Source organism: Macaca thibetana, chromosome 11 (genome assembly GCF_024542745.1).
Source record: "Macaca thibetana thibetana isolate TM-01 chromosome 11, ASM2454274v1, whole genome shotgun sequence".
Taxonomy (NCBI): domain Eukaryota; kingdom Metazoa; phylum Chordata; class Mammalia; order Primates; family Cercopithecidae; genus Macaca; species Macaca thibetana.
In genome coordinates, this window is record NC_065588.1 from 11,317,157 (window position 1) to 11,329,331 (window position 12,175).

General features: G+C 36.0%; 2 protein-coding genes across 2 annotated transcripts in view; both read right to left on the minus strand.

The window, feature by feature from the left end:
* Nucleotides 1–8,937, minus strand: part of LOC126930761 (taste receptor type 2 member 46-like) — a 40,898-nt gene extending 31,961 nt beyond the window's left edge. Inside the window, 2 exon segments of the mRNA XM_050748261.1 lie at nucleotides 3,039–4,322; nucleotides 4,325–8,937. Of these exon segments, the coding sequence (XP_050604218.1) occupies nucleotides 3,742–4,322; nucleotides 4,325–4,670 (927 nt within the window). The 5' untranslated portion in view covers nucleotides 4,671–8,937 and the 3' untranslated portion in view covers nucleotides 3,039–3,741.
* MAGOHB (mago homolog B, exon junction complex subunit) overlaps nucleotides 1–12,175 on the minus strand; it is a 1,022,454-nt gene that overhangs the window by 621,982 nt on the left and 388,297 nt on the right. The window lies entirely within an intron of this gene.

The following is a 12,175-nucleotide window of genomic DNA, read 5'->3' on the forward strand; positions in this document are numbered from 1 at the left end:
GTCTGTTAATATACTTTGCTCACTTTTTGATGGGGTTGTTTATTTTTTTCTTGTAAATTTGTTTGAGTTCTTTGAGGTTCTGGATATTAGCCTTTTGTTAGATGAGTAGATTGCAAAATTTTTCTCCCATTCTGTAGGTTCACTGCTCACTCTGATGGTAGTTTCTTTTGCTGTGCAGAAGTTCTTTAGTTTAATTAGATCCCATTTGTCAATTATGGCTTTTGTTGCCATTGCTTTTGGTGTTTTAGACATGAAGTTTTTAACATTTTTTATTGTGGAGTATAACATACATATACAGAGTAATAATATCTAATAAAAAGTAAGAAAAAATTATAAGGTTAACATCTATGTTACCACACCTTGGTAAGGAAATAGAATTTGCCATTGTATATTTAGAAAACCCCATTGTCTCAGCCCAAGATCTCCTTAGCTGATAAACAACTTCAGCAAAGTCTGAGCATACAAAATCAATGTGCAAAAATCACAAGCACTTCTACACACCAATAACAGACAAGCACAGAGCCAAATCATTAGTGCACTCCCATTCACAATTGCTTCAAAGAGAATAAAATACCTAGGAATCCAACTTTCAAGGGATGTGAAGGACCTCTTCAAGGAGAACTACAAACCACTGCTCAATGAAATAAAAGAGGACACAAACAAATGGAAGAACATTCCATGCTCATGGTTAGGAAGAATCAATATCGTGAAAATGGCCATACTGCTCAAGGTAATTCATAGATTCAATATCATCCTCATCAAGCTACCAATGACTTTCTTCACAGAATTGGAAAAAACTACTTTAAAGTTTAGATGGAACCAAAAAAGAGCCCGCATTGCAAAGACAAACCTAAGCAAAAAGAACAAAGCTGGAGGTGTCATGCTACCTTACTTCAAGCTATACTACAAGGCTATAGTAACCAAAACAGCATGGTACTTGTACCAAAACAGAAATATAGACCAGTGGAACAGAACAGAACCCTCAGAAATAATAACACACATCTACAACCATCTGATCTTTGACAACCCTGGCAAAAACTAGAAATGGGGAAAGGATTCCCTATTTAATAAATGGTGCTGGGAAAATTGACTAGTCATATGTAGAAAGCTTACACCTTATACAAAAATTAATTCAAATGGATTAAAGACTTAAATGTTAGACCTAAAACCATAGAAACCCTAGAGGTAAACCTAGGAAATACCATTCAGGACCTAGGCATGTGCAAGGACTTCATGACTAAAACACCGAAAGCAATGGCAACAAAAACTAAAATTGACAAATGGGATCTAATTAAACTAAAGAGCTTCTGCACAGCAAAAGAAACTACTATCAGAGTGAACAGGCAACCTACAGAATGGGAGAACATTTTTGCAATCTACCCATCTGACAAAGGGCTGATATCCAGAATCTACAAAGAACTTAAACAAATTTACAAGAAGAAAATCAAACAACCACATCAAAAAGTGGGCAACTGTGGTTGTTTATTGTATTTTAATTCCTAAAGAAATTCCTCAAACAAAATTGGTGTTAAGCTGTTGTGAGGTGCTTGAATATGTAATATTTTCTCTCTACAGTCCACTAAATTCCTTTTTCTAGTAACCAGTTTCCTGGTTCTAATCATATAATCACATGTGTTTTGATGGGCTTGTGCAACCTAACTAGGCTACCCTATTGCTGTACCACCACCACCACCAGTCCCCATTCCAACTTTATTCAGTGCTTTTGATGTGGGCACTAGGATGTTCCAGATTCAGTTTATTTAGATATTTGATTCAATGATGACCAACACAGTCAAAGATACCTCACACAGATAAGATCCAAATAAAAGGGTGAAAAAAAATAGAATTTCCAGCAATCCAGATATTCCCCATATAAGTCTTCTTGTCGATATTTTCCTCCCTCCTGACTATCCCAATTGTTTTAATGATCACTCACATGTTTCACTGTAGAGATTTATCACCAAGGTAAAAAATTACAATGTATTAAAAATAATGTTTTTCAACATTATGTAAATGAGATTATACTAAATGTATTTTCCATCTTGATAATTCCTCTCACATCTGCGAGTATTATTATCTATGTAGCTCCAATTTGTTCATTTTCTTTGTTGTATTATTCTGTTGTAAACATGTCAGTCTCGTTTGTTAATTTTGATTGCTGTATAGCATTCCATTGTATAAGTATGCCACAATTTGTTTATCCATTGGGAGGATTTATAGACATTTGGAGGACTTCTCAACTTTAGCTATTGAAACTCAGTGATATGCATGTGTATGTATATGTATTCTAATAAGAGTGAAAATACTGGATGTTAGGATGTAATCCTTCATCTTAATCAGATAATACCATACTCGGCTGAAATGATGGCACAGACTTATAATTTCAGGAGTAGTGTATGAAAATTCCCATTGTGTCATATCCTTTCCAAAATAAGTAATGTCAGGCTAATATATACATTTTTATATTTATATAAAATATTATTAAACAATATTTTCCAAGCCCTTTTCTATTCTTATTCAAAATATATTTTTACTTCAATAAATTACATTAATCTTTTTCCATTCTATAACTGTTATTTCATATACACCTATTAATAATGTTTTATGAATGTGAATATGTCAACACACTTCCATTTCATCACTGACAACAAGCTTACAACGTTAGGGCACATCCTCTAATTAACACATAGATTTCATAGATGCTATTTTAACACTTACAAAAAGTTTCACTGAATTATTTTCCATAATTTCTATACTATTTTCACATTGACAGTATTTTTTAGAAAAGGGAAGATTGGAGTTCTCTTATCTGAAGTTCAGAAGGAATTTGATAAATGGAAGATAAGGATATCATTAGCAATTCAGGGGCTTAGAAGCGCCTTAGAAAAAATGCTAAAATAATTTATATCAGAGCTCAATTCCAAAAAAAGCTTTTCTATAATTCAAAAGCTGGAAGAAATGACTTTTTTAACTGCATATGAAAGCCGATAATTGCAATCAGATCATGATCATGATTTTTCACCCCTCTTATAGAAGACATTTTTTTTTCTAAGCTATTCACATACTTGTATTAAATCTTATATTCTTCAGTACTGTTTATGGTAGACATAGATGAAATTTACTCTACATATGCTTGTCACTCAAATTTTATTGTGTGCATTGTTTTCTAACAACAATTCTGTTTGCCTTTTACTAAACATAAAATAGGAATTCATATTGGAATAAAACCCCAAAGATACATCCTCATTATTGATTTAGAATTGAATGACATTATTTATCCAAAAAGTTATAGGTTAAAACAACGAATTCTAAGCACACTGTGGTATATTTGTGTGGTTCAAATAACAACAAAAAGAGCAATATTTTCCCTGAGATAAGCTGTTAGTTCTTAATAATTATAAATAGACATAAATTCTTCAAATGAAATAAAAAATACATGCATAAAATAAACATGGCTTCATAATTCTGAGGAATTATTTTCTATAGTTTGGCATTTTTTTGTGAAAAAAACAATAAAAAGCATGTTATTGTCAATGTTCTTCAGTTTTTCATACACACATAAATACACACACACACATATATACTTTTCCAGAATAACATTAGGTAAAAGACTTTTCTAGGTATATATTTGGAAATTATTTACATACATACATTACAGAAAACCCAGTAGCAAATATAAAATGTTTCATACACCTCCATTTAGTTTCCTGCTAGAAGACACACAATGCCCCTCTTGTGAATCTATGGAGATGAAGGCTTCTGTCCTTTCACCCAGTACTTTACATTCCTTAAAACTGAAAGAAAAGTCTGCTTTAGTGTCTTGTTTCCCCAAATCAGGATGAATAGGTGGGTGGAAGGATAGCTGAATACAATAGCTTGGCAGAACATGAAGAAAGGTTTCTTTTCCAGCCTCCCAGAATTCCAAACTGATAGGATCATGGACAGAAAGTAAATGGCACATACCAGGAGAAAACAGGTCACAATTTGCAAAGCTTTTGTGTGGACCTTGGTGCTGGGATCTTGAGATCCTTTGCCATGGACCCACATCTTCTTGAGATGTTTACACAGAGAACAGATTAACAGCAGAAAAGATATCAGGGTCAGAGTGAGGGGTACAAAGTTTGCTAGCATGGTTACAGTTGTATTTGAAAGGTACATTGCACTCTTCAATTTGATCTTCCAAGTCATGTTTCCTTCATATTCTTTTGTCCGTACAATCTGATTCATGTTCATCACAAAAAGATGACAAACCAAAAACAGCAAAGGCCCTAACAGTGTCACCAGAATGACACTCTTTACTCTCCTATTTAAGTGAAGAAAATAAGGTTGGAGAAAGTGGCAATTCTGAGCAAATAAAACATGCTGAGGCTAGTAGCAAGCCAGTTGCTGAAATGGTTGGTCACTACCCAGACATTATAAGCAGTACTTCTTACTTCTACACTATGAAAAGCTAGATTAAACTCAGTTGCATACCAATGTAGTGATAATACCCAGAGCAAACCAACTCTGGAGACCGCCAGAGCAGTGAAAATTTGGCCAGCAAAGGAGATCTTTTGTCTCTTGACCCACTCAGTGGAATTTATCAATGCTATGAAGCCATTAGCAAAATGTCCAGTAACAAATATAACCACTATTAGAATGGAAAAAGTGATGGGCGGAAAAGTTATCATGTCTAAACAGACAAAAAGAAATTTTTTAAATGCCAGTGTAATATCACTGGATGTGATCGCTTGAATATCCTAACCTTAAATTCTATATGCACCTGATTTGTGTATCTCCTGTGACATTCTTTTTACTTTTAACTGTTGTGACCAGTGTAAAGCCAGAAATCACCATGACATGCTAACGGATGAGTTTAATGCTCTCTTTATGGAAAACATTCTTATTTTCAAAACGACTCAAATTAACTCATTCATTCACTGTCTGTTCTTGTTATACAAGAATTATTCACACTGGAATTATTCACACTGAAGTTGACATGAAACCTGAATTCTCATTTGCTAGTATGCAAACAAGGACATATTCACTTTCAGTGTTTGCAATTTTTTCTTGTGTAACCTCTCCATCATTTGTCTTTAGCAACTTCAGCTGTTAGGAAAGTTTTACAACCCAATACAGAGATCATGTAGTAAATGCCTAAATTCTTAAAGGGAGCTTGGTCATAACTAAGATCATCACCTATATAGTCTTTTTAAAATGCTAGATATAAATACACAGAATCCAAACTTCTCTTATCAAAAGTATCTAAGATTTACTTGAGAAACACAGGCAGGCCAGTACTCCATAAGATCTGGTTGCTGCTAACACTTTTCTGTAACTTCATTATTCACAAGCTCATAAATACACGCACAAACACACACATGTGCACACCACTTATGAATGGAATGAATTATTTTCTTGTAATTTCCAAAATAAAAAATGCATTTCCAGGAGGTTGTCCAGCTGAAATTAGTCCTATTTTCTCACTCAGGGTTTTCAGCCCATGAACAATATTTATTTATCAAACATATCTCTAATTCTTAGACCTTTGGTAAAGTTTCTTTCAAGTCTAATGTTTAAATATTTATTATTTAATTAAAATATTCAGCAATTTTATAAATATTCCTGACTACCAGACTCTTTGATATATAATCTTTCAGCATCCTCCCATCACAGGAAGACTGACTACCTTTCCCCTGAACTTGGAGTTCAATCATTTAACTTACTTTGATGAACAGAAAATTACTACACTTTGCATAAAGATTTGAGATGGCTTCCATACTGGGGTTTCTTCCTCTTTCCATTTACCATGAGACTATCACTCGGCTAATACACTGTTCCCAGAAGGAGAATGAGAAGTTAATGAAGGCAGATTGTCCCCACCTGATCCAGATGAAATTGGCCAAACTCTAACGACCTCCAAGATGCAGAAGTTGGCCCACCACAAATCACCGGAGACATTCACCAAACCCAGCTAAGAAAAATGAAATCCAAAACTTGTGACATATAAATATCTAATGTAGTTTTGGAGGTTTTCCTCTTGCAGTAAAACATTAACTGATAAAAGAACTCTGTTAAACCAAGAGTGTGGGAAATATGAACAACCTTGTTGTGTCAGGAATTCGGGAGCTAAACGAAAAAATCGATGGTGAATGGCAAAGGTTTATTCCTGTAAGGTGGATAATTAAGGCTAGAAGAAATCCTTTGGAAAAATCTGGAGGTGACAGATAACATCATCTCAAATTTCCTCATGTTGCAACTAAATAAGAAAGTTCTTACTTCAACTCTCTTAGAGTTGTTTAAGAATGTATACAAATAGTTTATTTTTTCCCTCAGTATGTAATGAGATGAGTAATAGTAAATTTCTATGAGATATTTCTCCTAATTTAAAATTTTTATATTAAAATTATAATACACACTTAGAAATGAACCAAAACAAAAATGGGAAATACTGCAGTGTATCATAAGCACTCAAGTAACCATGATACAGGGCGAGACAAGGAACACCGAAAACAGCCTAGGTCCAACTCCATGCCACTTCCCAGGCCCGTAACCCCTTGTTCACATCTCTGGAGATAAGCAGTATACATAATTTATTATGATCGTTTTCTTGATTTTCATTATACTTTACCAATTAGTTGTGCAACCCTAAACTGCATAGCTTGGTCTGGCCTGCTTTGAACTGTCTGTAGGTGCAATCCTCATGCACTTCTTGTTTGTGGCTTCTTGGACTCAACATTGTGTTTCTGAAATTTAGTAACATAGTTGCATGTATGTGTGATTTTTTTTCACTTCTCTATGTTGTTCTGTTGTATGGATTTACTGTAATGATTGATCTATCCTTAATATATATTTGGCCAGCTTTTTTTTGAACAGTTATGAATAATTCTACTAGAGCATTCTCTCATATATCATTTGATACAATTTCTTTGTATATATACATTTGGGTAGAATTACAGGGTCATTGTTCAAAATCTCCTCATAGACATAGAAAAGCTCAAAAAAGATTTTAAGTAAAGTTACTCCTGTCACCTCAACCTCCAGTGTATTTTTTGCCATTTGCATATACCTTGTCAATTACATAATTACCCCAACAAGACATTATTATTTTTTACAGTAAACATTCATTTAGAATTATGCATATATTTACCACTTTCATTAATTTGCATTCCTTCTCGTATGTTCAACTTAATATTTTCTTTTTTTTTTAATTTATTTATTATTATTATACTTTAAGTTGTAGGGTACATGTGCATAACGTGCAGGTTTGTTACATATGTATACTTGTGCCATGTTGGTGTGCTGCACCCATCAACTCGTCATTTACACCAGGTATAACTCCCAATGCAACCCCTCCCCCCTCCCCCCTCCCCATGATAGGCCCCGGTGTGTGATGTTCCCCTTCCTGAGTCCAAGTGATCTCATTGTTCAGTTGCCACCTATGAGTGAGAACATGCAGTGTTTGGTTTTCTGTTCTTGTGATAGTTTGCTAAGAATGATGGTTTCCAGCTGCATCCATGTCCCTACAAAGGACACAAACTCATCCTTTTTGATGGCTGCAGAGTATTCCATGGTGTATATGTGCCACATTTTCTTAATCCAATCTGTCACTGATGGACATTTGGGTTGATTCCAAGTCTTTGCTATTGTGAATAGTGCTGCAATAAACATACGTGTGCATGTGTCTTTATAGCAGCATAATTTATAATCCTTTGGGTATATACCCAGTAATGGGATGGCTGGGTCATATGGTACATCTAGTTCTAGATCCTTGAGGAATCGCCATACTGTTTTCCATAATGGTTGAACTAGTTTACAATCCCACCAACAGTGTAAAAGTGTTCCTATTTCTCCACATCCTCTGCAGCACCTGTTGTTTCCTGACTTTTTAATGATCGCCATTCTAACTGGTGTGAGATGGTATCTCATTGTGGTTTTGATTTGCATTTCTCTGATGGCCAGTGATGATGAGCATTTTTTCATGTGTCTGTTGGCTGTGTGAATGTCTTCTTTTGAGAAATGTCTGTTCATATCCTTTGCCCACTTTTTGATGGGGTTGTTTGTTTTTTTTCTTGTAAATTTGTTTGAGTTCTTTGTAGGTTCTGGATATTAGCCCTTTGTCAGATGAGTAGATTGCAACAATTTTCTCCCATTCTGTAGGTTGCCTGTTCACTCTGATGGTAGTTTCTTTTGCTGTGCAGAAGCTCTTTAGTTTAATGAGATCCCATTTGTCAATTTTGGCTTTTGCTGCTGTTGCTTTTGGTGTTTTAGACATGAAGTCTTTGCCCATGCCTATGTCCTGAATGGTACTACCTAGGTTTTCCTCTAGGATTTTTATGGTATTAGGTCTAACATTTAAATCTCTAATCCATCTTGAATTAATTTTCGTATAAGGAGTAAGGAAAGGATCCAGTTTCAGCTTTCTACTTATGGCTAGCCAATTTTCCCAGCACCATTTATTAAATAGGGAATCCTTTCCTCATTTCTTGTTTCTCTCAGGTTTGTCAAAGATCAGATGGCTGTAGATGTGTGGTATTATTTCTGAGGACTCTGTTCTGTTCCATTGGTCTATATCTCTGTTTTGGTACCAGTACCATGCTGTTTTGGTTACTGTAGCCTTGTAGTAGAGTTTGAAGTCAGGTAGCGTGATGCCTCCAGCTTTGTTCTTTTGACTTAGGATTGTCTTGGAGATGCGGGCTCTTTTTTGGTTCCATATGAACTTTAAAGCAGTTTTTTCCAATTCTGTGAAGAAACTCATTGGTAGCTTGATGGGGATGACATTGAATCTATAAATTACCTTGGGCAGTATGGCCATTTTCACGATATTGATTCTTCCTATCCATGAGCATGGTATGTTCTTCCATTTGTTTGTGTCCTCTTTTATTTCACTGAGCAGTGGTTTGTAGTTCTCCTTGAAGAGGTCCTTTACATCCCTTGTCAGTTGGATTCCTAGGTATTTTATTCTCTTTGAAGCAATTGTGAATGGAAGTTCATTCCTGATTTGGCTCTCTGTTTGTCTGTTACTGGTGTATAAGAATGCTTGTGATTTTTGCACATTAATTTTGTATCCTGAGACTTTGCTGAAGTTGCTTATCAGCTTAAGGAGATTTTGGGCTGAGACAATGGGGTTTTCTAAATATACAATCATGTCATCTGCAAACAGGGACAGTTTGACTTCTTCTTTTCCTAACTGAATACCCTTGATTTCTTTCTCTTGCGTAATTGCCCTAGCCAGAACTTCCAACACTATGTTGAATAGGAGTGGTGAGAGAGGGCATTCCTGTCTTGTGCCAGTTTTCAAAGGGAATTTTTCCAGTTTTTGCCCATTCAGTATGATATTGGCTGTGGGTTTGTCATAAATAGCTCTTATTATTTTGAGGTACGTTCCATCAATACCGAATTTATTGAGCGCTTTTAGCATGAAGGGCTGTTGAATTTTGTCAAAAGCCTTTTCTGCATCTATTGAGATAATCATGTGGTTCTTGTCTTTGGTTCTGTTTATATGCTGGATTATGTTTATTGATTTGCGAATGTTGAACCAGCCTTGCATCCCAGGGATGAAGCCCACTTGATCATGGTGGATAAGCTTTTTGATGTGTTGCTGAATCCGGTTTGCCAGTATTTTATTGAGGATTTTTGCATCGATGTTCATCAGGGATATTGGTCTAAAATTCTCTTTTTTTGTTGTGTCTCTGCCAGGCTTTGGTATCAGGATGATGTTGGCCTCATAAAATGAGTTAGGGAGGATTCCCTCTTTTTCTATTGATTGGAATAGTTTCAGAAGGAATGGTACCAACTCCTCCTTGTACCTCTGGTAGAATTCAGCTGTGAATCCATCTGGTCCTGGACTTTTTTTGGTTGGTAGGCTATTAATTATTGTCTCAATTTCGGAGCCTGCTATTGGTCTATTCAGGGATTCAACTTCTTCCTGGTTTAGTCTTGGAAGAGTGTAAGTGTCCAGGAAATTATCCATTTCTTCTAGATTTTCCAGTTTATTTGCGTAGAGGTGTTTATAGTATTCTCTGATGGTAGTTTGTATTTCTGTGGGGTCGGTGGTGATATCCCCTTTATCATTTTTAATTGCGTCGATTTGATTCTTCTCTCTTTTCTTCTTTATTAGTCTTGCTAGTGGTCTGTCAATTTTGTTGATCTTTTCAAAAAACCAACTCCTGGATTCACTGATTTTTTGGAGGGTTTTTTGTGTCTCTATCTCCTTCAGTTCTGCTCTGATCTTAGTTATTTCTTGCCTTCTGCTAGCTTTCGAATGTGTTTGCTCTTGCTTCTCTAGTTCTTTTAATTGCGATGTTAGAGTGTCAATTTTAGATCTTTCCTGCTTTCTCTTGTGGGCATTTAGTGCTATAAATTTCCCTCTACACACTGCTTTAAATGTGTCCCAGAGATTCTGGTATGTTGTATCTTTGTTCTCATTGGTTTCAAAGAACATCTTTATTTCTGCCTTCATTTCGTTATGTACCCAGTAGTCATTCAGGAGCAGGTTGTTCAGTTTCCATGTAGTTGAGCGGTTTTGATTGAGTTTCTTAGTCCTGAGTTCTAGTTTGATTGCACTGTGGTCTGAGAGACAGTTTGTTATAATTTCTGTTCTTGTGCATTTGCTGAGGAGTGCTTTACTTCCAATTACGTGGTCGATTTTGGAGTAAGTACGATGTGGTGCTGAGAAGAATGTATATTCTGTTGATTTGGGGTGGAGAGTTCTATAGATGTCTATTAGGTCTGCTTGCTGCAGAGATGAGTTCAATTCCTGGATATCCTTGTTAACTTTCTGTCTCATTGATCTGTCTAATGTTGACAGTGGAGTGTTGAAATCTCCCATTATTATTGTATGGGAGTCTAAGTCTCTTTGTAAGTCTCTAAGGACTTGCTTTATGAATCTGGGTGCTCCTGTATTGGGTGCATATATATTTAGGATAGTTAGCTCTTCCTGTTGAATTGATCCCTTTACCATTATGTAATGGCCTTCTTTGTCTCTTTTGATCTTTGATGGTTTAAAGTCTGTTTTATCAGAGACTAGTATTGCAACCCCCGCTTTTTTTTGTTCTCCATTTGCTTGGTAAATCTTCCTCCATCCCTTTATTTTGAACCTATGTATGTCTCTGCGTGTGAGATGGGTCTCCTGAATACAGCAGACTGATGGGTCTTGACTCTTTATCCAGTTTGCCAGTCTGTGTCTTTTAATTGGAGCATTTAGTCCATTTACATTTAAGGTTAAGATTGTTATGTGTGAACTTGATCCTGCCATTATGATATTAACTGGTTATTTTGCTCGTTAGTTGATGCAGTTTCTTCCTAGCCTCGATGGTCTTTACATTTTGGCATGTTTTTGCAATGGCTGGTACCGGTTGTTCCTTTCCATGTTGAGTGCTTCCTTCAGGGTCTCTTTTAAGGCAGGCCTAGTGGTGACAAAATCTCTAAGCATTTGCTTATCTGTAAAGGATTTTATTTCTCCTTCACTTATGAAACTTAGTTTGGCTGGATATGAAATTCTGGGTTGAAAATTCTTTTCTTTAAGAATGTTGAATATTGGCCCCCACTCTCTTCTGGCTTGTAGAGTTTCTGCCGAGAGATCTGCTGTTAGTCTGATGGGCTTCCCTTTGTGGGTAACCCGACCTTTCTCTCTGGCTGCCCTTAAGATTTTTTCCTTCATTTCAACTTTGGTGAATCTGGCAATTATGTGTCTTGGAGTTGCTCTTCTGGAGGAGTATCTTTGTGGTGTTCTCTGTATTTCCTGGATTTGAATGTTGGCCTGCCCTACTAGGTTGGGGAAGTTCTCCTGGATGATATCCTGAAGAGTGTTTTCCAACTTGGTTCCATTTTCCCCCTCACTTTCAGGCACCCCAATCAGACGTAGATTTGGTCTTTTTACATAATCCCATACTTCTCGCAGGCTTTGTTCGTTTTTTTTTCTTCTTTTTTCTTTTGGTTTCTCTTCTCGCTTCATTTCATTCATTTGATCCTCAATCGCTGATACTCTTTCTTCCAGTTGATCGAGTCGGTTACTGAAGCTTGTGCATTTGTCACGTATTTCTCGTGTCATGGTTTTCATCTCTTTCATTTCGTTTATGACCTTCTCTGCATTAATTACTCTAGCCATCAATTCTTCCACTTTTTTTTCAAGATTTTTAGTTTCTTTACGCTGGGTACATAATTCCTCCTTTAGCTCTGAGAAATTTGATGGACT